Raw genomic sequence first — 27371 nt, forward strand, 5'->3', positions numbered from 1 at the left:
CCCGTTCCGTTCCGTTCTTGGCGTTCTTAGTCGAAGAAGGTTCCATCCCTCCATTTCGTTCTTAGTCAAGAACGTTTCCATCCCCCGTTCCATTCTTAGTAAAGAATGATCCCATCCAAGACAAAAATTTTATAGAAAAGAGTTGGTTAAAAAGTAAAAAAGTAACGATTTTATAATAAAAAGTTCCTCACGGCCGAAAATATACTTTAAATTATATATTTTAAATTTAGGGTTAAAAGAATAAGCTTATATAGATAACTTCTGGGCCGAGTGCAATGTGTAATTTTGTGAGAGTGGGGGGAGGGGCGGGAGTCCTATAAAAATCCTTAAAATGTACGAGTAGCTCAAGGGCCCGGCGTTGCCCGTGCAAACAAATTTCGAATTGTTTAGCCTATAACACCCCTTGGCCATCCACGAGTGTCCACAAAAAAAATCAGCCCAATCGGTCCAGCCGTTTGGGGGATTGCCGAGGAGGGATTGTTCAGGTGATCAAATAAAAAAATCTATTAATTATTTAGAACACATTCCTGATTTAAAATGCGTTCTCGACTTAGAACGCGTTCTTTATAATAAGAACGCATACGTTCTAGAGATGTCAACGTTTTGATTTTTCTAGATTTTAGTTTTCGTTACGATAGTGTTCATCAAAAGTATGAACGTTTGAAACGTTACGTTACGTTGCACATAATTAAATTTTATGGCATAGAGTAACGTTACGTAATGAATTTTCTGCACTTGAATACCTTATACAACGTTAAGCTTTTGTAAATGTTAGAGAAAAAAAGTACGCTTTTAAGCATTTCCTGTTTTAAAAAACTTTCACAACGTTGCGTTGAAGCTTTAGTAATGTAACCACAATTTTTTAACGTTCCACTTTCATGCAAGGTAAATGTTTTCAGAGACCTTACGTTACACTTCCACTTTGTATGAAAACAAAAAGGTGAAAACGTTTTGCTTTAATAAAACGTCTTGTAGGCATAGTTCTGCACGTTGCAATGAATTTCAGTTCAAAGAATATTTTTTTGTTAACTTTACGTTTTAGAATAACTTTTCCAAAATAAACTATTTTAATTACGTGTTAAGAAATTTTACTGAAATGCAACTTTTATTACGTTACGATTTATCGAAACGTTATTGTGAAAACTTTTGTGTTACACTTTTTTACAATTGACAATCAAAACTATTTATTCGTTTCGTTTCTAAGAAAGATTTGAAAAAATGTTCTATACTTTGCCTTGTATTAAAATATTCAAGCCTTAACGTTTCTTACATTACGCTTCATTAAAAATAATATTGTTTCTAAATGAAAGCATGTTTTTTCCGTGATAATTACATTCCTGCTTAAGTATTTTTCATCCTAAAACATGCCATGCAAAAAAATTGTGTTGTTAATCCCTTTTTTACTCACCCTGTATGTTGCTGTTGTATTGTTTACCTTCTTAGAGAATGTGTAGAAGAATATGCATTATGCAATATAAAGATGTTATAATATTATTATTTTTAACGGTTTTTAAAATTTGTGAATGAAAGTATTTAGCAATAGACTTTCAACTCAAGGGTGTGTCGTGAAGGGACTAGAGACGTAATTTCAAGTGACCTTCCATTTATAGAGTGGCATGTCCAGAATACATTTACAAGATAGGAAAACGCTGGTATTTTTAATTTTCAAATCATCAATCAGATAAAGGTATACACTTCTCCATTGGGAATCGAGCATGGCCCTCTTTAAATACAGGATCACATGAAATTATCCTCGTGTATTTGACGAGTTTAAAAAATAGAAATGTTTTGGGACACTTCATAAAATGAATTAAAATTCAGCAAGGCAAACCACTTTTGCATGTTGAACAGTAGTTCTAAATTATTTTACGTTAATTTTGGGTTAATTTTTTCTTTTTTCACTCAATGCAAAGTGACCCTCCGGTGGATTTTCTTGTATCTAACAGAATTCATAGTTTGAAATATCTAAGGTCTACAACATTAGGTAGCAAAGATATCTGGGATTAGAATTATAAGTTTGTGAACAACTCAATTACTTTAGACTTTCTTATCTAACAGAAGTCATAGTATGAAATATGAAAAGTCTACAACACCAGCTTGCAAAGATATATTATATTAGAAAATCATAATTTGTGGCAAATTTTTAGTTCTTTTTGTGTTTTTTTTTATGTTACTTACAAAGTGAGTAAAAAAGCGGCATTAGCTTTAGTTTTCAAACCACAATGAAAATGTTTTCTGAATTCATGTTTGGGGTTAAAATATATCAAATAAAGTAAGACAAAGGCTATATTTTAACGCAAACAACGCGAAATAAAATTTTATAAATTTTTTTAACAAATCGATTAAAAATCATTTTTTTATATTATTCTAAACAACACGCATTTTACAAATGATAAAATATTTTTGCATTTTAGTAAGTATCTACATTTCTAAATTTTTCAACCTCAAACATGAGCCACGCCAACTGAAGTTAGGATTTCAATTAGTCAAATAAACATGAAACACAGCAATTGTGTTATGTTCACAGATCCGTTCCACTTAATAAGTTGATTTTTTTGCTATTAGTAAATCATTTGCTTTATAACAGAAAATGCATATGTAAAATTTCTTAAATGTCGTCTTCCGTTTCCAGACTTTTAGTGGGTTGCATTAAACAATGGCAAAAGAAACATTTATAAAAGAGGGGTTTTATGGCATCTGTATTGACTTAAACTAAATTTTCAAATTATTTTCAGATTTGTTTGGTCAACAAAAACTGAGAATCAAGGCACAGTTCATTTTAGCCGAATCTTAGATCCAATTCGCCCATTTAATGACTGCATTTCGAATGATTGGCGTTAAGATACAAAAAGGTCGGGCAGCCTGTTTACTAAAAATTATCTCATCCCACGCAAAGTAATATCCATCCCCATTTAAAAGATATTTTCAAAAAACCTTTACAGTGTTTAGATTTTTGTATTCGCCAACTCGAGTTCAACATCTACAACAAAACTAATTATAAGCAGAGAAAGTACTTAAAATTTACTAAAAATTATCTCATCCCACGTAAAGTAATATCCATCTCCATTTAACAGATATTTTCACAAAACCTTTACAGTGTTTAGATTTTTGTATTCACCTACTCGAGTTCAACATCTACAACAAAACTAATTATATGCAAAAAAAGAACATAAAATTTTTAAAAATTAGTCTCATCCCACCCACTACTGAAAATGAAGTCCACTAATAATGGGTTAAAGTTTCCTCTCTATATAAGGAGTTTAAAACAACATTCAGAGGAAAATGCCGAAAACATTCTTAAAGCGAAGATTGAAACTAAAAAACGTAATATATTTATAGCACTTAGTGTGGCATATTTATTGCTTTATTTTCGAAACTAAGGAGCAATAAAGAAAGCTTTCACAATATTGTACACCATAGGGCCATTAACAGAGGTCAATATGGTCTTATTTCTAAGAAATAAACGATTTAATGTTACGCTTATTTTGGCTGATTATCAATTCAGGTGGTGGAGATTACCAATTAAGGAACGCGCTTGTCGCAAAACACATTTGGGTGGCGGTGATTACTCGTTGAGGAATTCTGGACTCCCTCCCTCTTTTACTATACTAATAGAAAGCTCTCATTTTCAAAAATTGTAATTTATTTAGCAAAATCCAGTTATATAGTAAAAATCTTTACAAAAGAAACAACTGTCCAAAAGATAATAAAGTATACTTTTTTAAAATATGCAAAATAATTGTTGCAAAATTTTAAATAATCTCATATGGGTCAGTGAAGTTAAGGAAAACTAAAAATGTGCAAATTTCTTTTGACGGGTTGTATGGAAATAATTTGCAAATAAATTTCTTTGCAAAAACTTGTGCAATCCGTTTCCTTCTCATGGGCTTTTCAAAATTCTTAAAGTTATCAAAATCTGACAATTTAAAGTGGGTCAAAACAAGGATTTAGTTTGTTACGGGAAAAAGTAGTCATACAGGCCATTGTACCTGCAGGCAGTTAATGTATAAAAGCCTTTTAGACCTTGGGCATATGGGTATTTAGGAAAAGTTAGAAAATTTTTACAGCCTCAGACCATGCTTTTTGAGTTATGTGGAAAACTACGTGTGGGGGGGGGGTTAGATTGACCACCCCCATTCCCAAATGTGCAGGAAGGGTTAAAGAAACTATTTAAACAGATTTTTGACAGAGAAAAGGCCACCACAGAGAAAATTTTTGAACTATCTGAAAAAATATATTAAAATCAAGCTTTAGCTGCTCCCCCCCCCCCTCCCGTTCCAGCTTTGAATTGAGTCCCAAATTTTCCAGTGCCGGAGGGGAGATTCATCGACAAAATCTCCCTGGGGGCGTATCCCCTTCCCCTAACTCCTTCCCTTGAATCCTCCAAATGGTTCATTTCTTATTTCATATTCCTTCCTTCCCTCTTTAGTTATTTCCTTAAATTCCATATTATTTAAAAAAGGCGCGCCAATGGGTAATGTTACCTATCCGCAACATCCCCCCTACTGAACTTCGACATACACACTTTCCGACCTACTGCAATATCGGACTTACTCCAGCAGTTTTTTTTTGTAATATTTGAGGGTCAAGTTAGGTAAAGAGAATTTCTGGGCCGAACGCTGCGGATGGTGCACCGCATGGGGCCGAGCGCCGCGCTAGGACTTTGCTAGGGGGCCGCGGGCGCTGTAGTCACATGTCCATCTAGAAGCTGTTATACCACTTACTAGTAGGTCGGATGTGTAGTATAGCGGATTTGGCGTAGGTCAGGAACATAGTATATCGGATTTGCGTAGGTCGAAAGATACACCATCGCCTTACTGTCTGTGACGTCATGTAACACGTAGCGGTATTGTCGCAACAGCTGATTCTAAACCGTCTGCATAGTACAGTCCTCTCATATCAAAACAAACTCAACTTCAATTATTCTGCAGATTAATTTGAACAGTGAAAAATGTCGATAGGTGTCGATGCGCCGGCCACGATTGTATTCAGTCTCTTCTATTTTATATTTTGTATAGGTATAAACGTTTTGGTAATTTCCTAGTATACGATTTTTGTACAATGTAGGAAGGAGTTTTCTTGAAAACAATACCCCTGTATTTGAATATTTAATGTTTAGGTTTTGTTTACCAGAGTAAAGAGTTTGTAGGGTTGGGTCTGAGCCCGGAGAATATCCTGAGTATAAAGGATTGGGTTGGAAGCGAAGAGATGGATTTTGTAAACTTTCAAATCAGGAAATTAGATGCATCAACTTTAATTTAAAATTTTTAAAAGGATTTATTATGTTTAATCTTTCTTCTCTATGAAAAAGTCGGATTTGCCTGGTTATAAACAGGGTTACCCACAAGGAGGAGATTTTATTCACGTCCTTAAACTCGTGAAACGACTGGAAAAAAATTATTTAAATTCCGTACTTGCAGTCTTCTCCTAGGTCTCATCTTTTCAGGGTTACCCTGTATGTTCATAGCAGTTTATGTTTATGACTTATATTCCTTTTCAAATGTCTATTTCTTTTATTTATCAAAGTATAGGTACTAAAAAAGTTTGATATAATGTCACAAACAATAAGATATAAATGTTTAACTTCAAACACAAATTACATTCAAGAAAAATACGTTAGTTTTCATTCATGATTGTTTACATCCTAGCCTGTAATAATTGCCATATCTACAAGCCTAAAATATTGGCTGCCATTTTTTAGTATTCTAGAAATTTATTTTTCAACATTCTATCGTCTCTTTTTTTTGGCGATTAACCAAATATATACATATATATATTTATTAAACAAAGATATATATATATATATATTTGCTCAGTTTGGGAACCGAAGTTGATGTATTTTTCTTTAGAAGAAGCTGCGGTACTTTCATACTGCACTCTTTACTCCCATTCGGTAACTATCAGAGTTGTTAGTTTTTGGTCTAGAATTCATCAGAATTCAAAATTAATCTTTACAATTTTAAGAGTTAACTGGCGTTTTTAGTAACCTTGATTATTGGTTATGAAGATTAGAAAGAGTAAGAGGAGAAAAAAGTTCCTATAAGTTTGTAAGCCCGTCAAAAAAGACCATGAATTGGTTGATTTGGTTAAAAACCGTATTTTATGCTAACTTTTCAATATTTCTACCAGAGATAAGAGAGTTACAGAGATCGATTATCAGCTAAAATGTGCGATATTTTTCACAGCATGTTNATCTGTATTCAGGGATATTTAGGATCCTTTGGATACAAAACACAAAATCTTCAAAAAAAAGATTGAATTCATGAATGTTATGTTTCATGTTTAAAATTTGATTATTTCTTTGAAAGTTGTAAATCTTAACCCCTGAATGGGTATTATATTCAACAAACGGCCCCGAGATGGCGCTCTAAAAACCAATCGTAAAAACGTAGCATGTTGTGCCGGGTCAACTTGCCTACGTAGCCCACCCTGTGAAAGGAGATAAGTAGTCTGTGTAGTCTGTGATTTCTAACTATTGATATTAAATCAGTTTAAAAACACAACAGTATTATTAAAATATATCTATCTTTTAAATATAGCTCTTACTCATTTATTTTTCACCAGAGCCGGATAAACGACTGGACCAAAATGGCTGAATTTTATCGAAGGAACCAATGTGTGCCCCGGGGGTGACTTATGCTAATTGTCTGGGCAACGCTGGAAATTTGAAAAAAGTAAAATGTGGGGTTATACAAAAATTTTATTTGGATGTACATTGTACATTGTACATTGTACAATAAATAAATACTTAACAGCAAAAGTCTATTTTTTCTTTCAATCTTTTTTGCAATTAAATATTTAAATTGAAGTGTATTGATAAAGGAGTGTAGAAAAATGTCTATAAAAAACATTCATTTACAACTAGCTTGGACACGCAGCTTTGCGTAGAAACTGAACCTTCGCTATTTGAAGCCAACCCACTCAACCAATTTTTTTCCACCAAGCTAAGAACATTCCTATAGTTCTAAACCTCCCTATTTACAGGGAGGATAATTACTTATCCTCCCTCTTTACAGGGAGGATAAGTAATTATCCTCCCTGTGATCCATACAGATTTATCAAATTAAAGTGTATTGATAAAGGAGTGTAGAAAAATGTCTATAAAAAACATTCATTTACAACTAGCTTGGACACCCAGCTTTGCGTAGAAACTAAACCTTCGCTATTGAAGCCAACCCACTCAACTAATTTTTTTCCACCAAGCTAAGAACATTCCTATAGTTCTAACAAATTCCCCAATCAAAATTTGGGGCCAATCGGGTTCCTGAGTTGTGACATACAAACAAATTAACCAAGAAACAGAGATCACAACTTTATATATATATGTAGATTCTATGCAGGAATCTTTTTCATCTTGTAATACTAGGAAAATGACATAGCTAGCTTTATCCTTAATTAAATAAATAACGGCGTGAGACCATCGAGCCTGAAGGNAGCACGAGAAAGAGCAATATTACACTTGATTCAATTATACAACACAAAGCTTAATGTTTTCAGTAATTTTTTTTAAAAATCTATAATGATTGGTTAAACATAGAAATTAGATTTAGGTAACAATCTTAAAGAAAACATAAAATAGTTTTTTTAGAATCAAATATTAATAAGAAATGCATAAAACAAATATTTAAAATAGATAATATTCGATGGTTTTTTTGCCTTTTCAATCAATCATTTACCTTTCAAGCCCCCCCCCCCTCTCTTCAGGAGCATATACTGAAATTTGATAGACATTCACAAATTTTTCCTTATCTATTTTTCTATATTTACTCTGAACACAGTTATAAAACTGTTTAAAACTAAATTCGTTCTAAATATATTTTTTCGTTTGAAATAAATGTATAAAATATCCACATCATTACTTGACTTTATTTCTGTATTAAAACTAAATAAAAACTAAATTTTAAGTGATACAGTCAGCCACGAATATTTCTTTTTTTAGCTATCAATAGTTTTCTTTCCAAGAACCAATTAGTTAATTAATTATTACTTAAGACAATCCAATTGAGTGCTCTTCTTGACTTCCAGGGATTTATATTTACATATATAAATAAAGGGTTGAGTCAAAAAAAAGTGTGATTAGTGGCGCCCAATCCAAAATTGTACCTTTTTTGTGCAACTCTCCTGTATGGTGTTTTTTCAATATTTTTTGGATATCTTTAATTTTTTTGCTACTCCTATGGCCAAGAAACAAATCCGTGAACCTTTTTTCTCTCAAAGTCAAAAGTTCAGAAAAGCAAAATTGTGCATATATATTATTACTATCAAATTCTAAAAAAATTTTAAAGATTGAATTACAGAATCACAGAAAATTTTCAAAATTGTGATATTAAAATTGGCAATTTTCAGTTCTGATCTAATTTTTAAGGAAAAGTTCCTTAAATCCTCTAGTTTCTTTCTTTTAATATATTCTGAAGCTATTCGTGTTCAGTTGAAACCTGAGGAGCCACTGAAAAACAACTTTTCCTAAAAAATAAGACCAGAACTGAAAATTGTAAATTTTCTTATTACAAGTTTGCAAATTTTCTGTGATTCTCTGATTCAATCTTTATAAAATTTTAGAATTTGATAGAAATAATATATATACACATTTTTGGTGTTCTAAAAGGGAAGCTTCGCGCGCTAATACGGAGCGCTGGTGAACTGTGCCCATTCTCATTCGTTTAGCTCTGCAATTATTCACAATTTGAGCAATGTTTCTTACAATCTCTTATGCTGCAGATATCAGACGGTGGAAACTGAAATAAAGAAAAAAAAAATAATTAATTTACCAAACTCGTACAACATATTTACATTTATAAAACCTGTGCCACCCTTTACACTTTGAATTTGCTCGTCAAAAACACCCTGTATAATATTGTTCAGTATATATATGGATAAATAATAAATTAGCGATTTTATGAAAACTTTATAATCTAACAGTGAATAACAAATTATATTTTTTAAAAAATTTTGTTTTCGAAATTTAAAAGATTTTAGTTCAGATATTTAACATTTAAAAACTTGTTTTAGGATACTTGATTGGCTACAGTTATGTAACAACACAGCTAGATGGTAACTATTCAAGGTAAGGCTCCCCCCCCCTTCAGATTTCATCCTTTTGGGGAATTAGACCAATTTCATTAATTCCGGAATTATTGATAAATTGATCAGTTTTGTGGCTAAAAAAAGCAGTTAACTAAATTGTAAAAAGAATAAGTTTTCTTCAGAAAAAAAATAACAAATTTAAGAATGGAAGGTATGATATTTTTCAATTTTCAGAATTAATATTTGTAAGTGTTAAAAATTAATTGTTTATTTTGTTCTTCGGAAAAAAAATATTTATCATCAGAGGAATTCTGAAACTTCAAACTTGAATATATTTTACGAGAAAGATTGAAGGCTCTTGTTTACATATAATTTAATGAGACGATGTGTAACAAGAACTATGACAGGGTGTGTGCAGACGTGTAAGCACCTTGTTTAATTGAATCGACAATCATATATTTTATTTTATACAAATTGTTAAAAAATAATTCAATCAGAAATTTTTAGCAGATATCAAAAATTTCTAAAATCGGTAATATTGGTCCAAAATTAAGATTGCTATCGCCACAATTTTTGGTGACACTCTGTATTCTAGTTTAAACTATATGACTGTACAGTGTACATATGTAAACTCAAGATATGAAAAAGAACTTGCAAAATTATACCTAAAGTCCCTTTCATCTTCAAACTCAATTCTCTCTTCCCATGATAAGTTTCCTTCGATAAGGAAATTAAATTCAGAGATTACATCTGTTGTCAGATTATTTTTAATAACCTCATTTAGTAATATTAAAAATTTGATATTTATTCAAGAATTATCTAGATACCTGAGATACTTGAGTATATATTCTAGAACTACCTGAGATACTGAGAATATATTCTAGAACTACCTGAGATACTTGGGTATATATTCTAGAACTACCTTAGATACTTGGGTATATATTCTAGAACTACCTGAGATACTTGGGTATATATTCTAGAACTACTTGAGATACAGAGTATATATTCTAGAACTATCTGAGATATTGAGTATATTTTCTAGAACTACCTGAGATACTGAGTATATATTCTAGAACTACCTGAGATACTGAGTATATATTCTAGAACTACCTGAGATACTGAGTATATATGAGATACTTGAAAATATAGATGTTTTTTTAGAAACGTTTCCATCTCTGTTTTTCCTCCCTTGAAGATTACACCACATTATTAAGAGGATTATCTGATGAGTCCACTTCAGAAAATTACATAATAGTTTATTAACACTTGTAATGAGAAGTGTGTAAGTGATCGAATAGTTTACATAGTTAAAAAAGTATCAATATTTTTTCAAAAAAGGGGTTTTAAGGGGGGCGGGGCACAACGAACATTTTTTGTACGCTGTCACGCGGAAACAGTCACCCCCTAAATAAATGCTCTCGCACGCACCTGGTTACTATAGTGACTCTCTCATTGAAAAATGATTTTGTTTGTGGTTTCTCCATTAAAGTTAAAATGGAGGAAATTTATTCAAGCTAGAAAAACCACGATATCTTCCAGATAATTGATCAGATAAAGATTTAAGGGTACAACTGTGAATTGAGCATGCCTAGGGTTTCCAGCGCAAGTGGATTTGCGCGCAATTCCGTAATAATTCCGTCCAACTTTCTTGCGTTTGTGTTTCAATTTATTGATAGAATTCAATTCAAACCATGGCATGCAATAAATGCAATTAATTGTTGCTCAATTCCTTTTAACAGCAAAAAATTCAATTTAAACGTTAGTGGCATAAAATAAACGGAACTTCACTAACATTTCAGTCTCAAATGCTAAGAAAATTGAATTTAAACTTAATCTTTTGTTTTATAATATTCATTTGCAGCATGATAACCAGAAAACTCTGGCATAGGAAGACAACAGTTTAGACTTAAGCAGACCCATGGAACCTGATAAGTGATTTAATAAGTTACTAATTAATTTTGCTGGACTTGTAACTATATTAAATACACTGTGATGTTGTCTTTTTGTACCATAGTTTTCTGGTTCTCACTGTAGCAAAATACCTTACAATTTCAACCAAAATAAAGTTGATGTTTATCCAATGTTAAGAAATGAACAGTGTATTATATTAAATTGTTAATTAGTAACTTAACCAAAAGAAATTTTATAATTTGAAAACTGTTTAAACTAGTGACACTAGGGCCTTGATTATTTTAATATCAACAGAGATCCCGCAATTCCACGCAATTCCGTGAATATTCAATTTCTTAATTTTTCGCAATTATAGCGCAATTGCGCGCAACGAAATAGCGCAAGCGGAAAGAACCATTCCGTGCAAAGTAATTCCGATTGGAAACTTTAAGCATTCCCCTTATTAAATGATGGGTCACTTACATATTTAGCAACAGTCTACTTAATTGAAAATTTTATCAAGACTTTTGTTAAATGCTTTTCCAGTTTATTTTGGAGGACAGTAGACCCAATTTTTTTTATAAATCTCTTAATTTTTGTACAACTGTTGTTTGCCTACGTTTCTCATTCTAACTGAATAGAATTAAGTTTGCAGAACAGATATTTGAAGGTCTTTGATTTTGTGTTTCGAATTTACCATTTTCTTTTATATTTCTATGTTAGTGTTCTAAATCTTACAAAGTTTATTACTATATTATCTTTGAAAAAATATAATTTTTTTAAATATGAATAATTGCTTTTATTTAGTATGACTCTATTTTGGAGAGCCTGGCCCCAGATGCTAAACGGTTTGGTTGTTTCTGTTCTTATTCCAGCTGCTCTACTTTCTCTTGTTTGGTAGGCATTATTATATTTAACAAAATATGCGTTATTTGATAATGATTTTCGACGTTTAACACTATGAAAAAGATAAACTATTCAAGGTTTTTAATTCCAAAACAGGGGCGGGGAATGATTGTTGAAAAAAGGGGGAAAATTGTCCATAAAAAGGCAACCTTTTTCATCCTTTTGATAAGTTTTCCTCAAAATTTCATTTAATTCCCTTAAAAATTATTTATTTTCTTCAATCATTGAATAAAACCCTTAAAAAAACTTCGGGGGGGTGGGGGGGAATGATTATTTAAAGGGAGAGGGGGGAGGCAATTATAGTACCAATAAAAATCCCATTAACAATGCCATTAACGAATGGTGTTTTGTTATTATGATATACCTCAGCGTTTCAACGATTCTAGTAAATGTTGTCATTCTAATATTTCACGAGTTATGTAACGATTTAGGTTTTATTCTATTTAATTAAGCTCTTCGCTCAAATATTTTAAATGTTAGCAATAGCTGGCCAAACGGCTCGACACAAATTGGCTGCATTTTTTTTAGGAAAACCACTGCTACCCAAGGGGTGGCTTTAGGTTAAAAAAATGTTTTCCCAAAATTCAATTTTTTAATTTTAATTTTTAAATTAATAATTGTTTTTTAGTAATTTTAAAAATCCACGGAAAGTTAATAACAGATAAATCTAGTATTTTCATGGAGTACTAATTTCCTCAAATTCAGTTCTAGAATGGAGAATTTTACGACATATCAGACTTCTTGACATTAGAAATTAGAAAATTTTTGTGAACCTCGTGTTGTCGATTTAGGTTAAGATGAAAGAGGGTGTTACCTTGAATTTTTATGATATTTAAAGTGATCTTCCACTTTAGAGTTCCATGTCTTTAAACCCGTTGTCTAATTTAGTAAGTTTGATAGATTCTTGTTTTTCTTGCTGAAAATTGATTATTTTCAATTTTTTCTGTGAAAGGGACTTGCAGATTAATGCTGTATTGCAGACTTATGCAGGATAGAGGTTTACAGGGCGTCGTTGTGAATAGAATATGCCACTCTGTTCATGGATATGTTCGCTTGCAGATTTCGTGGACAGTCCCTTTACGATAAGATAAGCACTTTACTTAAAGGAACTGTAAGCGTAAAGTGACCCTCCATCCAAATATTTACAACAGTACTCCTGTAACCTTAATCTAATCAATAATGTGGAAGAAATTGATGTTTTTCTGACTCGAAAAGTATTTAATTCTGATAATTTTTCCATGTGTTTCTTAAAAGCAAGAAATGCGCCAGTCACTTTCACAGAGAAACTGCAAATAAAATGAAAAATTTAAAGAAACAAAAGCATGGATATCTAATTCATACTTGAAAAGACAAAGCTTATTTAGCATGAAAGGTCACTTGAAATTACGTTCCTTTAACCTTGAAATTGTACACTAGGTATTGGTATACAACTGGTTGGAAGGATCACCCTCTAGTAAAGAAAATGAGAATATATTCAGAGGACTGGAAATCTTTATCTAAAGATCTTAACACTGAGTTTAGGTATATAGAATCAATTATCATTAAGTGATTATTTAATTTATAAACTAATGACTTATTTAATGAGTCAATTAATTTACCTTGTTTAAGGGTTTCCCTTAGGAGAAACATGTTCATATATAACAAAAAAGCAATTACATAAACCTATTTTTTTTTCTTATATACTGTCATCAAGCAGTTGAAAATGGTTTTGAATATATATTGCTTGGAGACCCGACTGAAAAGCTAAAACTTTGATAAAAAGTTTACCCGCACGAAAAGGCGAAAGTTTGTTTTATGAAGAAAAAGGAAATATACAAAGTTAATTAAAGTTGCTAGAAATGATTAAAAACCCATCCTTTCACATAAGAATAAGTAATTTCAGAAGGTGTCTGCTTAACTTCTTAAATTTGTAAAATAGGAATTTTTAACATATTTTTATTCAAAAAAAATTTAATTCGTTTTTTCTTTTTTCTTTCTTTCTCGAATCTCTTTAATTTTGTCTTAGATATTGTTGCCACTGTGCACCCTTCTCTTAAAGGGAGTGTTCGCGATAAATGAAATGGGTATAAGCTTAATGCGATAAAAAGCGCTTTTGATCGATACTAATTTTACTTTTATCTGTTGAGTCAATAAGGAGAAAATTGTTAAAAACGACTAATACCGAAGAACATAGTGTCCATACAAATTCAGAAAGATGCAACGTTCAACTCGGATCGTGAAACAAATCAATTTAATTCCAAACAAATCATTCAGATATTACAAACAGTAGTCATCGATTATTTTTCAACGCATGTGACTTGCGGATTTTTACTTGCTGAAACAATGCAGGAAACTGTCAGTAAGAATGTTAAATCTATAAAAGGGACGATATCTTTCATATTTTGATCAGATAAAGGTTTAAAGGGTGAATCAGTCATCTCCCTCTTTAAGTTAAGGGTTGCTTGAAATTACAAGAACTGTTCCTTTAATAAGTTTTCTGAAAAAGGTTTTGAGATAATATTTTTTATTCTAAAGAAACTGTGTTTATTTTCCTTTACAGGAAGATTACATTTTGCACATCTACCCTTGTGGAAAATTAGGTTCTTTAAAGGGACTGTAAGCGTAATTTCAGCTGACCCTTCATACAAAGATGACAATGTCCGATTTACAACGGTTTCTTTATCCGATCAAAAATGTGAAAGATACTATCGTTTTTCTAACTCAAAAAGTGTTTTTTTTTTCTGTGAGTTAATCTATTGCTTCTTAAAAAGAAGGAATGTGGAAGTCACTATCACAGAGAACCCACAAATGAAAATAAACAGTTTAGAGAAACAAAATCACTGATATCTAATTCATACTTCACCAGAGAAATAGCTTTCAAGGTAACCGTTGTTAAGCGGACATTTCCATCTTTGCTTGTAGGGTCAATTAAAATTATGCTTACAGTCCCTTTAAGAAGAACTTTCACGTGAAAGGATAATACGGATAGAGGATTTGAATTGAGCTACAAAATTAACTTTTTGCACTTTTCAATCTCGATTCCGGGGTTTTCGTGTAATTTACTGAAATTATCCCCCCCTTGCTCGGCACCCATCCCCCCTTATTAATCATTTAGAAAAACTTTTAATTTTTCTTTATACTTATATTTTGTTAAAAAAGCATTCCTCTTCTAAAATCATTTTTTTCTCCAAGTGTGTTGAGTGTTTTTAAACTAAATTCATCAAAATAAGGATTTTCAGGGTATAAAATAAATGGATGAATTTTTGGAAAACAAATTTAAAAAAGTGAAGGAACTTGTCAGTTTCCAATTTTTTATTTTTATCTTCAATTTTCCAAAGATCATTTTACCTTCAACTTCTCCCTGATCGGGGTAGTGGTGGAGGGGTGTTAATTTATTAAAATATATATATACCCATGAGAAGAAGTTGATTAATTTTAAATTTTTAATTTTTTTCCAGACGGATAGATAAGATCTCCCTGTCGTTGAACCCCCTGGAGAGGTTGGTTGTGACGGACAACTGGATTCTTCTCCTTGGGCCCTGGCCCTGGTCCCTTCATATAAGGTTGGTCCCTGGTCCCTTCATATCAGGTTGTTCTCTGGTCCCTTCATATCAGGTTGGTCCCTTGTCCCTTCATATCAGGTTGGTCCCTGGTCCCTTCATATCAGGTTGGTCCCTGGTCCCTTCATATCAGGTTGGTCCCTGGTCCCTGGTCCTTTCATATCAGGTTGGTCCCTGGTCCCTTCATATCAGGTTGGTCTCTGGTCCCTTCAGGTCCCTGGTCCCTTCAGGTTGGTCTCTGGTCTCTTCATATCAGGTTGGTCCCTTGTCCTTTCATATCAGGTTGGTCCCTGGTCCCTTCATATCAGGTTGGTCCCTGGTCCCTTTATATCAGGTTGGTCCCTTGTCCTTTCATACCAAGTAAGTGGGACATTTTAGCATTTTTTTTCCCTTAAAAACATTAGTTATAGATATTTCCAATTTGATTTGACATAAATGATTAACCATGCTATTAAAGATCATTTTAGAAAAACCTAGGACCAGATTTAATGACTTGAGAGACATAGTTGAACCACGTAAACGTAGTTGAACCGCTTTTCTTATGTGCAGGGTCAAAATGATGAGAACGGGTTCAACTATGTCTCGCTATTCATTAACTCTGGTCCCATAAACAATTTAAAAAGACTTATTATAGGTTTTGCAAACCTACAAAAGCGGTTAACCCTATAACGCTGTCTAAACTATATTGACAGTATAATTTTTTCCTGTAAAAAATTATAATTTTTTATATTTTAAATGTGATTTATCCTGAATGAAAATCATACTTTTCAGATTTCAAATTTTTAACTTACTTTATTTTACTTAACTTTTTAAAATTTACTTATTTATAACTTGCATGTATTGCACAGTGCTCGTCGAATGTATTAATACATTGAAGACGACTTCTTTATTTGTACAAGGCGCAGCTTTCAAACAGCATGGTAAAAAAGCAGACAGCTTTAAACAACAGCCTCTCTTTATACAGTGGTTGGCGTTTATATTGATACAATTAGGACAACTTCTTCTATTTTAATTTTGATTTATAAAAAGGTTTTTTCAAAATAATAAGTTTACTGAAAAGAAACGAAAAGCTGTTCATTGAGGGGATGAAGGCCTGCCACAACAAATTCTCGTCCGAGCCACATTCTCCTCATTTTTTCGTCCGAGCCACCTCGGAATCCTCGTCCTTCAATTATTTTGTGTTAATAAGTTTACAATTCTTAAAGATAAAACTATTTTTTAAAAATCTGGCAACGTTAGGGCATAAAATACGGATGGATTAAAGTACTGCAATGATCATATCATGTTGGAATCTTCAAACCCCTGAGAATGATGTCAAACTTTATTTAGGTAAAACTTAAATCTCATCTGCCTCCGTTATGACTAACCTTCGTGATATTAAATAAAAAGCAAAATATTCGGCATACCTTTGCCTATAATTTTATATATATTATTATATAAAAATTCTAGGCTTTTCACTATAATTAAGAAAAAATATTGAAGTTCCTTAAACTTGGAATTATTTGCGGCATTCTACACCAGAATATCTGAAAATGCGAGTAAAAAAAGTAAATATTTTTAAAGACATTAAACTTGAAATCTTTAATTCAATTAAAACTTTTTTCGATTTACAAAATTTGATATTTCATTTATGCCCTAACGTGGCTTGATTCTTAAAAAATGTTTTGATCTGGAAGGATTAGACACTTAAAAAAAATATTGAAAGGACAAGGATTTCGAGGTGGCTCGGACGAGAAAATGAGGAGAATGTGGCTCGGACGAAAAATTATTGTGGTTGACCTTCCTCCCCTCGTTGATTGAATATGTTGTCATTTTTTTATCCATGCTATTTGATATCTTGGTAGAAATAAAAATTCATTTTCATTGTATTAATATATACAACCAGTGGCCAAATTTAAAGAATTTGAGTTGCGGTTTTAAGCCGCGGTTTAAGTATGGTTGGTTCCACTTAAAATTGTATCAAATGTTACAAGATTTAAGCCGGTGCTTAATTTAAACCGAGTTTTGGCGGATTTAAACCGCGGCTCAAATTCTTTAAATTCCATCTGAGGACTTTACAATACATGCAATAAATTAAGTAAATGCTTTCATTATATTGATTATCCTCCTGCATTGTTCTTATATAGTATATTCTAGATATATTGTATAATATTGGTATAATTGATATTCTATATAGGTGTTACATATAGTGTTTTTAATAATGTGATATAGAGACCAATTATCTTTATAAAAATATTAATTGTTCAATATTTTTCTACAGTTGTCGTATATATATATATATATATATATATTCGACTTTTTACCAATCTTGTAAACATCATAGATACAAACAAGTAAACAATTAACAGCTTCTCTTTGTTTACTTGTAAAAATTTATAAAAAGCCGCCATCATTGTATTGATAAAATCGCCGATCAATGTTTTGTATAATAAAGTTGAAGCTGAAAACATGTTTTTGGAGGTTTATGAATGGATCTAGTTTAGATATCAAAGATCCATAGAATTCCTTTATTTGTGATCATTTCTTTCTGCAAGAATAATTGGACCATTAAATTTGTTTTCGATTGAGTCTTATTGAACAACCTTTTCACTTTGGAAAATAAACTAGAAAATTCAAAATGATCTGAACATTATTGTCAAAAATGCGCTAAATTTGGTTCCACCCTTAATTTTTGATGACCCTTTATTTAAGGATGGGCATGTCTGATTCAAAACGGTACCATAATCTTATTATCTAATAAGTATTCTGAGCCCGCGATTTAAAAATTTCGGCTCGAGCCGTAATTCCTTAAACCCGGCTTTAAGACCCGATCTTCGACCCAACTCTGACGACAGCTAGTGTCACGTTGTTGACAGCTGCAAGATCTTCGGCTCGACTTAAGGAGTTAGGCCCATTGAAAATAAAACCGACCTTGGTTGGTTTTAGTGGAGAATAAGGCTTAATGTTGAATCTTATTCTCATAAAACCTGGAATGACTATCAAAATCTGCCAAATAGAAAATTAAACCGGCTTTTTAAACTCAACTCTGTGGAAAATAAGATGCAGCTTGAATCCGAAAGCTCAAGCCGTAAATAAGGCCCAACGACAGCTTAGACCCGAGCCGTATTTTCCCGAATTTTTTAAATCGCGGGCTCTGGAATATTTAGTTTAATTCTGACAATTTCATTAGTCACTAGAAACGCCACAAATAATAGTTAAACATTTTAAAATGAATAAATATGTTTATGTCTTAAGTTTAAAGAAATCTTGCCAGGGTACAGTTGTGTGTCACGCCATGAATGAATGATCACATGAAATGATATTTGCAAAGTATATAAATATAAAAGGAGATGCAATTGTTGTTTTCATTTCTATTTTGTTTAGCCATCAGTCGGATTCTAGTTTAAAGCTTCTTAACTACGACAACCACAACATATCTACTGAGGGAGAACTAGGGGGGACTCAGTTCTTACATATTGAGGTAAATAGGTTGGTTGGTTGGTTGGTTGATTGGTTGAATTCTAAATTCTGTCAATATAGGATAAAATTTTTTTGATTTTGTAGACGAAACGATCGTTTTTCAAAAAAGTGAAAACGATCCATCCCTAGGGTGGGGTGGGCTTGGTTGCAGAATACTGGCAGATCTAACACACTTTTTCAAAGAGTTCAATCTAATACATTCAAATCCTTAGAAGCCTGAAGTAAAATAAAGTGTCCCAATTCAACTTTATTTTAAGATTTTTATTTTTCATATTTGTTTATCTTTGCAAACAAGAGGGGAAGCAACTTTAAAAGTTTTGCAAGAGTTAATTTTTAATTTATTTATATATACATATATATATATATATTTAAAGAATCATCACCCCCCCCCCTGGGGTTCCTCCCTTCTTTCTGAAAATCTTTTATTTTCTCCAGATGTTCGGATAGTTTATTTTGGATTTGATTCACTGAATTTGAGGGAAAAAATGAATTTTTGGGTAAAAAGAATCAATCAAGATAACATTTTGGAAATGCCATGAATATTGAAAATTGTGTGTTGGTAATGGATCTATCCTTATGAGTTAATAGTGTAGATGTTAGTTTCATATTTGATTGAAAATATATTTCGCTCTGGGTGAACCCTCTTCAGTTCTTGTCCTATGACAATTGTTTTTATAATCACACAAGATGTAAATTAATTGTTATTAAAGATTTAAGATTCTTAATTATCTTAAGGGAACAATTTTCCTTGAAAAATACCAATAACAATTCACGACAGTACAATCAAAATTATAAAATTATGAATTTAGGAAAGTTTTTGCTCCACTTTCCAGAGCTGGAATTTTTGTTTTCAATACTCATAATTCTGATCTCTTGATCTCGATATCAAATGTGGGCACTTTTAATTTGAGCATTAATCTTTTAATCTCTCAATTTCATTAATTTCTCCTCTGATCAAAGCTCCCTTAAAACCCTGATCAAAGCTCCCTTAAAACCCTGATCAAAGCTTACTTAAAACCCTGATCCGACTGGGTAAGATTACTATGCGGGTTATAAAATAAAGATTAAATTAATCTGCAGATTAACAAAAAATGATGGTCAAGCATTGATCTCGATCTACACAATATAATCGTTCAACTAACATTTGAATTTCTACTTCAAAAATTATTTTTTCTTTGTTTATTTTACGGATCTGGATCCAGGAAGGTAACATTTCTTGAATTAAAAGCACTGCATCTTCTTATTAAAAATGCATATTGTACAATTTTAGGTTCAAAGCCGGAAGCCCGGAATTTCTAGTTTTCGGTTCCGGTTGAATTCCCTGGAATATCAAAATCTTCAAGACAAACTTACAGGAATATATCAAAATTAAGTTTTTATAAATATAAGTTTAAATGATATAAACGTATTACTTTGTTTCACTTGTCTGCATTAGGTGTTTTACTAAAATAACATAACATTACTTGAGTTCGTCATGGTCCAAATCAGGTCCATATTTTTCTGTTTCTTTTGGTACACCCACGAGTACATCACAAACTGCATACTGTCTGTTGCATTTCAAATTTTGCTTAATGTGTACATTCAAGGGCGCACACGGGGGGGGGGGGGCAAGGGGTAGTGTCTCCCTAGTCCTGTAAACCCCCTTAAACTCAGAGCTTTAATACTTTTCAAATCTGAAACTGAAGAAATTAGTTTGCTGTTTTTTTCTGCTAGTTTTATTTGAAGGAAAGATTAAGTATAGTACTTGCAAGGCAAATGGCGTTAAAGTATCCAAGAAGCCAATGTTTTGAATTTACAGTTAAAATTCCCCCCCCCCCCAGATTTATTTCTTTGTACGCCCTTGTGTACCTTTAGTAAAGTTCATGGTTTGTTTCTGTTTGGATAACAAAAAGACGGAACAAAATGCATTCTTAACGAAACTTATATTTTGATTATTTTAGAATCAATTCAGGAAGAAAAAAAATTATTTTAAAAAAATTAATGCTCTTTTTCTTCAACCGAAATTGAAATTTGAATTTTAAGTTTTCGAAATATATTTTTTATTAATTTTTTTCGACCTCCAGAATATCAAAAGTATCACAATTTACAAAACAGTTAGTGAACGATTTTTAGATGTTTTCAAGGAACAAGTAGCCCAGGTGATTATGGAAAGACGACATTAAAACTAATTTTGTATCTAATGGCTGAAGGAAGACTTAATAATTAATGACATTATTATTAGGGAGGACTGTGTGTAGAAATACGATATTAAAAAAAGATTCTTGAGAAGATAAATGATACGTAAAACAATATTCAATATATTTTTTCTTCAAATTAGTGAGAATAGTTTTTTTCATTTGTTGACAAAATGCAGAATCTATTTATATTGTGCAGGCTTAATCAAGCAAAAGTTTTTTTTTGGCAAAAATGGTTTTCTTGGAATTTAAAATTCAAAGCTTATATATTTGTTTTTATATTGTCAGACAATTCACGAAAATTTCAAATTTTTTGTTATATTTTCAACCGTAAAAGCGTTTTATTTTTAAACAAATATTGGTTTAATATCTAGATATTAAAATTAATTCTGTATTAGTTTTATCCATATTTTACTGTCCTTTAAATTTTTAGATTTTAGATTTGGTTGATATATCATTAACTTTATATTTTATAGATTAATAAACAAGAACAGATTGAACACTTCATGTCGTCTTTTCAAGATTTTTCGTTCATAATAAGCCTAAGGCAGATTACCTTAGGGTTACGCCAGGGTTCCTCCCAGGTTTTTTGTGGCAGGTCAGGATAAAAGCAAAAGTGGTAGATTTTTTAAAAAGTGGCAGAATTTACACACAGCAAAGAAATTTTTGTGATTTTGTTAGCAGAACAGAGCGTTTTGGTGTTGTAAAAAGGTCAATAACCAGGTCCCTAATATAAGATATTCATTACTATTTTTCATGAAACTTTGGGTTTTTTATATTTTATTGTTTAAGATTTCTTTTTGAAGTCATGTATGTGCACAGATTAGCTTTTGAAAAGCGGGAATACATGTGTGACGCTTAATTTAACCAAGCGACAGAATTTACACACATCCCGCGAAAACTTTAACCAATAACAGAAAAGGCCTCAGATTTACACTTTTTGTGCGTTCACCCTTAGCAGAACTGATGGCGTATGATATACTCAACTTCTTTTTAACTTTAATAATTTATTTTCAATTAAATTTTACAATAGCTATACTCAACTTCTGATTTACGTCAAATCCGCTAAACTACACATCCGACCTACAAGCAACTGGTTTTACAGCTGCATGATGGTGGGGAGGGAATCATTAGATAATCCACCGCCCCCACTCCCCACCCAAATATTTAAAGGGAATGTTCGCGAAAAATGAAAGGTGGCATAAGTGCTAAGCTTTGATTGCATGTGTCAGCTGGTATAGCAATTGTGGCATTTTTTTGTGCTAAAACAATTTTGTGGCCGATTTTAAGCTTGTTAATAAATTTTTGTGGCAGATTATATGCATTTAGGATTTAAGTTTCTAAGCTTCAATTGCATGTGTGGCAATTTTTTTTGGTTTAGATAGAGGTGTGTCAGGGTATAACTTTCTAAATAATTTCTTATGTGTTAACATTTTTTTTGGCAGATTTTACGCTTATTGATGATTTTTTGTGGCAGATTTCATGTATCTGAATACTTTCAGTGAAAACTAGGGGCATAGGTTATGTGTTAACATTATTTTGTGCCATTTTTTTAGCTCATTCATTATTTTTGTGGCAGATTTCATGCTTTAAGTTTATGTTTGTGGCAGATTTAAAGCTCATTCATTATTTTTGTGGCTGATTTTATGAATTTAGATTATGTTTGTGGCAGATTTAAAGCTTGTTAATAATTTTTGTGGCAGATTTCATGCATAGCGATGATGTTTGTGGCCGATTTAAAGCTCATTCATAATTTGTGTGGCAGATTTCATGCATTAAGGTTATGTTTGTGGCAGATTAAAGATCATTCATAATTTTTGTGGCAGATTTTACGCATTAAGATTATGTTTGTGGCAGATTTTAAGTTTATTCATAATTTTTGCGGCAGATTTCATGCATTATGATTATGTTTGTGGCAGATTTAAAGCTCATTCATAATTTTTATGGCAGATTTCATGAATTAAGGTTATGTTTGTGGCAGATTAAAGATCATTCATAATTTTTGTGGCAGATTTTACGCATTAAGATTATGTTTGTGGTAGATTTAAAGCTCATTCATAATTTTTGCGGCAGATTTCATGCATTATGATTATGTTTGTGGCAGATTTAAAGCTCATTCATCATTTTTATGGCAGATTTTTTGCATTACGATTATGTTTGTGGCAGATTTAAAGCTCATTCATAATTTTTGTGGCAGATTTTTTGCATTACGATTATGTTTGTGGCAGATTTAAAGCTCATTCATAACTTTTGTGGCAAATTTTATGCATTAAGTTTATGTTTGTGGCATATTTTATGCGTTAATTAGTAGCTTTTCCCCAAAATTGGCAGATTAGTTATCTAAATTGGCTTTTTTCCTAAATTGGCAGATTTTTGCCCAAAAATTTCGATTGGCAGGTCAGTTGGGTCAGGTAAACTGACTGAAATTTGCTGTGGGAGGAACCCTGGGTTACGCGCATGCGGCGTAGAACAAACAGGCTCTCTCTCTGTCTTCTAATTCTACGAAACGTGCGCGTAACTTCTTTGGGCGTCTACCTCAGGGTCATTGTGAACGGAAAACTCCCTAAATCTTGAAAAGACGACATCTAGTGTTCTATCTGTTATAATCTATGATATTATGTAACCTATGATTGAAGTAAATATTTTGATTTAGATTATTCTTTTTATTATAGAATGATAAGGTATCAGTTGCAGATGAATTAGAATCATGTATAGGTAATAAGGGAAATATCACTAAAGAAATAAATTGTTAAAGTGACTGTAGACAAAATTTTAAGTTTCCCTCCATTTGTAGCATGTCCAATTCACATCGGCACCCTATATTTTAAATGTACATTCGAGTTTCTCGCCACTCAATTTGATAGCTAAAATAATAGGGATATCTCTGTCAGATGATCGATGATCGATGATCGATGATCGATGATCGATGATCAGAAAAGGTACCTTATGTATGAATCGGGCATGCCACTCTGTAAATGGAGGGACACTTAAAATTCCACGTGCAGTCCCCTTAAGGAAGAGCATTTTCAATAAGGATAATAACCTTATTTTACATTGGACGCCCTTAACTGTACAGTGCTCTACCCTTTAAACTAGTTTTAACCAGAGATCATAGATAGTACATATTCTATACCCTTAAGGAAGAGCATTTTCAATTAGAATAATAACCTTTTTTTACTTTGGTAACTGTACACTGTCCATTGTACATTGGACGCCCTTAACAGTACAGTGCTGTACCCTGTAAACTAGTTTTAACCAGAGATCATAGATAGTACATATTCTGTATCCATAAACTGTAAAGTGTCTAGTGTAAACAAGAACCCTTAGATCTGTATAATAGTGAATATGTACCCTGTACACAGTACACTAGAAACCCAAACCATTTACAGTAAAGTATAAGCTGTAACCAGTATATTGTAAATTAGAAATGCAGTACAACAGTGTTGTTCCCTGTAAACTGTAAAACATAATAATCACAGACGATCGCTTGTTCGATGAACTCCTAGGGTACAAGAGAAACTCGTAGTTGCAAAAAAGATGAATATATTTCAAACCTACAAAACTATAGAGTTAGTAATGAAAAAAAAATATGGAGTACACTTTGATTTATACCTGACCTAATACAAAAATGAAGGATTGGAAGACGACATTACGCTCGGGTGCAGTAAGATACGGGTTTATGTTCAACAAACGTACACTGCTGCACCCGTAAACTGTACTCTAGAAATCAAATAAAGTACAGTGAATGGTGTATTCTGTAAATTGTACTCCAGAAATCAAATTGTACAGGGTATGGTGCATTTTGTAAATTGTACTCTAGAAATCAAATTGTACATGGTATGGTGCATTTTGTAAATTGTACTCTAGAAATCAAATTGTACAGGGTATGGTGTATTTTTTAAATTGTACTCTAGAAACTAAATTAAGTACAGTGTTAGTTGTGCCCTGTACACTGTATTTTAGAAATTTAATTAAGTACAAATACAGTTTAAACTTTACCCTGTAAACTACTCTAGAAATCAAATTAAATACTGTGTATGCTGTACCTTATAAACTGTACTCTAGAAATCAAATTAAGTACAGTGTATGCTGTACCCTGTACAGTGTACACTGTACACTTTACACTGTACAATGTACAGTGTACCCTGTATACTCTACACTGTATCCTGTAAACTGTACACTGTATCCTGTAAACTGTACACTGTACAGGTTGTATGGTGGAGACTGCTAATGTAAAGCTCAACAGGATCTGTGAAAGCAGGTATAGAAGAATTGTCACCCTTCTATCCGTATAAACGTTTATGCGAATTTCAATTGAATAGATGCTAGTCCCGAGTTGCAACGGTATCCTTTAAACCTTTATTTGATCACTAATCCGTAAGATATCCTAATTATTATAGTTTGTAAAATGGTTAATTAATTACGTCCTTTCACATGACAATTTTAAAACGATCAGTTATGCTTTTGTTTATTAATTACTAAAAAAAATAATTGAACAGAGCAACGGCATGACGACCGTTAAAATTCTGTCTAAAATGTTGTAAAACATATTTATATATTGCAGTAGTGCTGGAGAGGGGGTAGAGGATAGATGTGTTAACTGTTACTGTAGACCTATGTGGTGTATTGACTGTCTCGGCAAATGGTGAGCTTTATTTTTTATACTTTTAACATTTTATGTGTGTATGTAGAGTCTTCGTCGAATATATCAATATAATGAAGACGACTTTAGATTTAAATTTTTATTTATTTCAAGCTTTCGAACAGAATGGATACCCATAAATACGGACACAGAGAGAAGCTGTTATTTAACAGCTTCTCTTTGTTAACTTGTAAAATTGTAATTTATAAAAGCTTGTTATAAATCAAAAATTAAATAAAAAGTCGTCTTCATTGTATTGATATAAACGCCCACCACTGTATGTTCCGGGCCTTTTCCCTAAGATTGACCGTTTCGGCACAGGAGGTCTTTTTCTGCTGTATTTTTGAGGATTTTGAAGTTTCACACAGGCAACGCCAGATCGCATATTTTATTTAAAAACGTGATCTATTTTTTTCTTGAAATTTGTTTATAAGAAATCTTCAAAGTTTGAATTTTTTTCCCTCAAATGTAGGTAAGGCCTGCTTGTACTTTTAATATTCTTCTTTCGAGATCCAGAAAAGACTGGCTACTGGCTATACATTTTAACATCTGTTGTAAATTAGTAAAAGCGTTTTTTTAAAAATAATTTATATATGATATAAAAAACAATTCTCCCCCAAATTTGAGCCCTTAGTTTTGGCATCTTTTTATACTAAACAGTTTATATGAATACTTTATATCTCATTGTTTAAATAATAATAATAAATATTTAGGTGGGCGTCCAGACAGGATCAGAGTAAACCAGAAACATGGCTGGGGGCTAGGTGTCCCTGCCCCACCTGCAGGTTAGTTAGATATAGATTAATATTATTGTTATTGTTATTATTATTGTTATTGTTATCGGTATTGTTATGTCTTATGGTGATGGTTATGGTTATGGTTATTGTTATTTTTTTGTTTTATTTTTTTTTTTTGTGTTTGTTTTTGTGTTTGTGTGTTGTTTGTTTTGTTTGTTGTTTTTTGTTATTAATGTTATAATTATTATTATATTTGATAGTTTATAAATAGCAAACTTTTAATTTTTAAAATTGATAAAAAATCTCGATCCTTTTAAATTTCTCATATGATTTAAATACTGTTCAATAAGGCTCAGTGCTTAACGCTAGTAAAATTTTATGGCTATGTTAAGTTCCTCATAATCAAGAAGTTTGAGTTATACGGGTTTTATCGAGTTTAAATCTCAAACTCTGTTAGCTTGTAGAAACCTGTGTCAGACACAAAGAGGACTCACTTTGCGAATCCATCTCGCGAAAATTAAAGATTTTTTTCTCTGTCTTTCTCTTACCCAGCATTTATACAACATCTAAAAGGACTGTAAGCATATTTTCAAATAACCCTCCATGCAAAGATGCCCAATTAAAAACGGTAACCTTAAAACCTTAATGTGGAAGGTTACACCATTGAAATTACGTTAATTTGTTTGTTTCAGGAGTATGTTTTGTATGTTAGATGTGAGCCTAATAACTCCAGGATAATCAGAAATTGTCCCTTTACAGAGGTTAAGTGGGCTTATATGGGAGGATAAGCTTGTAAAGGGATTCATGTCTTATTCACAAATGTACCCAGTTAAACCATTGTTGAATTTTAAATATGGAATATATGTCGTTTTTCACTTTTAAAAAGATACAAATTCTGAACACTTACCAATTTTCGTATATATCTGAACAAAAAATACCAAGAGCTGAAATCTTTAGATTGGTGGATATCGAAATCAATACTTGATCTCCTCTATTTCTT

General features: G+C 32.0%; 1 protein-coding gene across 1 annotated transcript; it reads left to right on the top strand.

Annotated features, from left to right (window-relative positions):
• The first annotated feature begins 4869 nt into the window (after nt 1-4869).
• LOC111713567 (transmembrane protein 129) lies at nt 4870-27286 on the top strand. Its single transcript, XM_023488444.1, has 16 exons — nt 4870-5018; nt 5120-5234; nt 5850-5893; nt 9010-9064; nt 11722-11811; nt 13237-13341; nt 15258-15362; nt 18723-18819; nt 20089-20173; nt 20759-20769; nt 20882-20956; nt 23665-23707; nt 25202-25253; nt 25557-25637; nt 26348-26419; nt 27064-27286. Exons 1-16 carry the CDS (start codon nt 4952-4954, stop codon nt 27107-27109), a joined length of 1143 nt encoding a protein of 380 aa, XP_023344212.1. The 5' UTR covers nt 4870-4951; the 3' UTR covers nt 27110-27286.
• Nucleotides 27287-27371: the final 85 nt, after the last annotated feature.

This window comes from Eurytemora carolleeae, unplaced genomic scaffold (genome assembly GCF_000591075.1).
Source record: "Eurytemora carolleeae unplaced genomic scaffold, Eaff_2.0 scaffold1012, whole genome shotgun sequence".
NCBI classification, from domain to species: domain Eukaryota; kingdom Metazoa; phylum Arthropoda; class Copepoda; order Calanoida; family Temoridae; genus Eurytemora; species Eurytemora carolleeae.